This window comes from Acyrthosiphon pisum, chromosome A3 (genome assembly GCF_005508785.2).
Source record: "Acyrthosiphon pisum isolate AL4f chromosome A3, pea_aphid_22Mar2018_4r6ur, whole genome shotgun sequence".
Classification (NCBI taxonomy): Eukaryota; Metazoa; Arthropoda; class Insecta; order Hemiptera; family Aphididae; genus Acyrthosiphon; species Acyrthosiphon pisum.
This window is the reverse complement of record NC_042496.1, coordinates 32,931,819-32,935,610: the sequence shown is the minus strand read 5'-3', so window position 1 is coordinate 32,935,610 and position 3,792 is coordinate 32,931,819. Positions and strand designations below refer to the sequence as shown.

The window sequence follows — 3,792 nt, the reverse complement described above, 5'->3', positions numbered from 1 at the left end:
GCATAATATATATTATAAGTAATATCGACGTCCAATACTAATTATTTTGAGAAATTGTCTACAAATAATAGAATGTTAATACTTAATAATAGATTAATATTAATATATTAATATAATTTTCAAATAATAATAGTCCATAGGACATAATCCCCGTGTCTTGTGATAACTTATTAATTTGTATCACACAGAACACTCCATATATTTTATTTTAATAGTTGAATACAATATGCGGTCTTTAAGTATATACACTAAAAATTCTAAATATCAGAATTTGAATTAAGTATTGCATTTATAATTATAGGAAAAATAGGAATGAACATGCTGAGTGAATCACTCTGTATGTTATATATATATTCGAGCATATCATATAGCACCCAAAAATTGTATATAATATAATATACACGCGTGTATATTATAGCTTTGACTCGAAAAGAAGCAAAAAAAAACTTACATAAGAATATTCAGTGCACTGCAGTTGCAGCAGTATATAACGCAGCTACCTATTATAGTACTCATACATTATAATATATTCTACATAATATCTATACGTCTCTCTACATGCATTAAAGGCAGTCATAAAATTACTAATTACTCATCCCTGTCTAATATTTTTCATTATTTTGACACGACGCGTATAGGTCGATTACAATATAGAGTCGACTCGCGTATACTATAATATACGTATATAAACGCCCGTTAATACGAGTGAGGCATTATGTATACATATATATATATAATAAAGATATCGACGAACGCCCCTTGGAAACGGATGGGCGGGACTTGTACGAGCTGAAACAAGTGTCCCGCGTTTGGCCAGGGATCAGTGGCATTATTCGTTGCAGTTGCAGAAACATTCGGGACCGACGAGTGTTGTACATCACGATCGCACCCCAAAACCCCGGAGTAGTTGCACAAACTCAATTTTTTTTTTACGTTTTTCGGGACTTCGGTGTCATCGTCATCGTCATTGTCAGGTGGTCGAATATAGTTTCCCGCGTGTCTTACAACCCGTGTCTCTGTGTAAAAAACAGTGTTCAATCTTTGCGTACGCGCGCCATGGCGAGTGATATAATCAACTATTCTTCTCGACATTATCAACCGAATTATTCAGGTAAGCAATACATTTTTTTTTTATTGATCACGACACGTGCGTGATCATATAGATATGCGTGCTATTTAACAAAAACAACAAGTGTGTATGTATACCTACATTTTTTAAAGTTCTTTAAAAGTAGGTGTATGTAATATAGGTAGTTGTAATTCATTCTTGAATATATTTTTACTTTTTTGTTTAATAACTTTCAGTCTAACAAATTTCAAATTTTAGCATATTGTTATCAAAATCTAAAACAAATACCTATATACTATAGAAATATAATATTGGAAAAATGTTTGTTCCGTCGGACGTAAACTATAGGTACCTATATAACATAATATATTGTACATTTACGTTTAGCATAAATTCACACAATCAATACTAGGACACTATAAGCAGATATACGGTTTTGAAACTATTTTTATATTATAGTAAATAGAATATATTGACATATATTATTATTGTCAAACTTAAATATGTGAGAACATTATCTGGGAATCTAATATGTGTTTATGTATCATCGTAAGTTAAATCGCAAGTGTACCTACTCTAATATAAAAATAAAAACATTATTTTAACTGACATATTAGATGAAGAAAAAATGTATATGTATAGGTACCTATAAATTATAATACTAATAACCATATAGATTTTTTAAGTTATTTAAATGTAACTGGACCTAGTACCTTTAGACTACTTACCTACAAACGAAAAACGTAACTAAAATAATTCTTATTTGGAAAATTTAAGTGATTCAAACAATTTAATGACAAATACTATAATAAAATAAATGTACATTTAAAAACTTACAGTTTATATGTGAATCCAATAAATACATGTACGATTATTATTAGGGCATTTCATCGGAACCATTTGCTCAGGTTTCGGATAATTTTTTTTAAAAAACGCTTGGGCGTCTATAAATGTTTTTAATATACAGGTTTATATACCAGATACGATCTTAGCTCATTTGGTATACATCAGCTCTTATAATATTATTATTGTTATTATTGTATTATAATAAAATTACGCTGAAATAAATAAAAAATATGGGTTAATAAGACGGGTATTTTGTAGCACAAAAAAACCTAAAAAAAATTAAGAGTGATCAGATCAGACCTACGCATGACGTAAATATAGATATTAATATTATAACCATATTACAAGATAGAAATTTCTCGGATGTCATCAAAATAACCTAGCCCCCCCCCCAAAAAAAAAAAAAAAATTGATCATTTTATGTGCCTATGCCTATATTATTACTTATTATAGTTATTACATTTAATAATTAATAAAGTACCAGCTATTTAATAAAATTATTCCTTTTGATAATAATTAATTTTAAACAACGTATTACAAAATTGACACTAATTGATATTCACATGAAATTTGTACCCAAAGTAAATAATTTTACCAGGTTTCGGGATAAACGAAATTCAGTTGTTCAAGGGATTTTAAATATGTTACAGATTTGGGTTGATGCGAATCTCTGATTTTTATATTATAGCAGTCTATGACAAATATGACCAGTGCATATTATATAGCTGTCGACTCCTAAAACATGCCTCCCACCTTATATTATAATCAAACTAGTTATTATATATTATGCACTATAGTATCAGTTCCAATAATCAGGAAGTTTATAAGTTTAAACGAGTTACCTTCCATAAAATATAGCTTCATAATAGTTCATATAAGTAGTGGTTCACTGGTTCATAAACTTCTCTAAAATATACCACATAAATAGATGAATTTATATTCATAAAAGTGTTATATTTATAAAATAAATTGATTGAACAGTAATACATATTATATAGTAGTATCTACATAACAATGACAAACAAAACGATATTTTCGTGTTACAGTGAAGCAAGAATGTATGACGGCCCTCGGTGTAGCGGCCACGCCACTGTCGTCAGCCGTGCCCGGCGACGGGCGTTACGTCGTCCAGGACCTGTCGCCGTCGGCTCCGTCCTACTGGATGCCTGGCGCAGAACAGCAGCAGATGGTGACGTGCGTCGTCGGTAGCACGGCGTCGTCTTCGTCGTCGTTCGTGGACGACGAATCCACGTCGTACGAGGACATCACGTACAATAATTACGGATCATCTTCAGTGGCCGCGCTGCAGGCCGCCGCCGCAGCCGCGGCTGCCGTGGCCAATTGCGACTACAGTGGCCTTTACGGTCATCATCTGCAGCAACACCAACAGCAACAGCAGCAACCGCTGCTGCAGTACGGTAACGTCGGTTACTACGACGGCGGCAGCGGCGGTTACCACCAGCTCGACCACTTGCAGGGCTACGACGAAAAGCCGGCGGCGTACGACAACAACAACGCGGCCGATGTATGTGACATGAATTCCGCAGTAACGGCCGCCGCTGTGGCCGTCGCCTATGACGATCCGTACGCCACAGTCGCCGTGTCACAACTCGACCGACAGCAGCTTACGCCACAGGTACGCACGTGCTTATACTATAATATTATATCTTTATACGCGGGCTCTACCTATCCTTTCAATGATTTCCAAATCTAAAAATCAACAATATATAGATTGTTCCGCGTTGAGTCTTGAATTTAGCTTATTCTGTTCTAGGGGAAAAAAACGATTATGTAAAATTTTTAGTTTTATAGGTATTGATGTTTTGTTGTTACCTATACCATACGTACAAATGCCATACTGCCAAAAAAAAACTATA

General features: G+C 33.8%; 1 protein-coding gene across 1 annotated transcript in view; it reads left to right on the top strand.

Annotated features, from left to right (window-relative positions):
- Positions 1 to 819: 819 nt before the first annotated feature.
- Positions 820 to 3,792, top strand: part of LOC100168554 (lateral signaling target protein 2 homolog) — a 10,709-nt gene continuing 7,736 nt past the window's right edge. The window contains exons 1-2 of the mRNA XM_001945285.5: positions 820 to 1,111; positions 2,962 to 3,551. Of these exons, the coding sequence (XP_001945320.1) occupies positions 1,057 to 1,111; positions 2,962 to 3,551 (645 nt within the window). The 5' untranslated portion in view covers positions 820 to 1,056. The remainder of the gene's footprint in view (positions 1,112 to 2,961; positions 3,552 to 3,792) is intronic.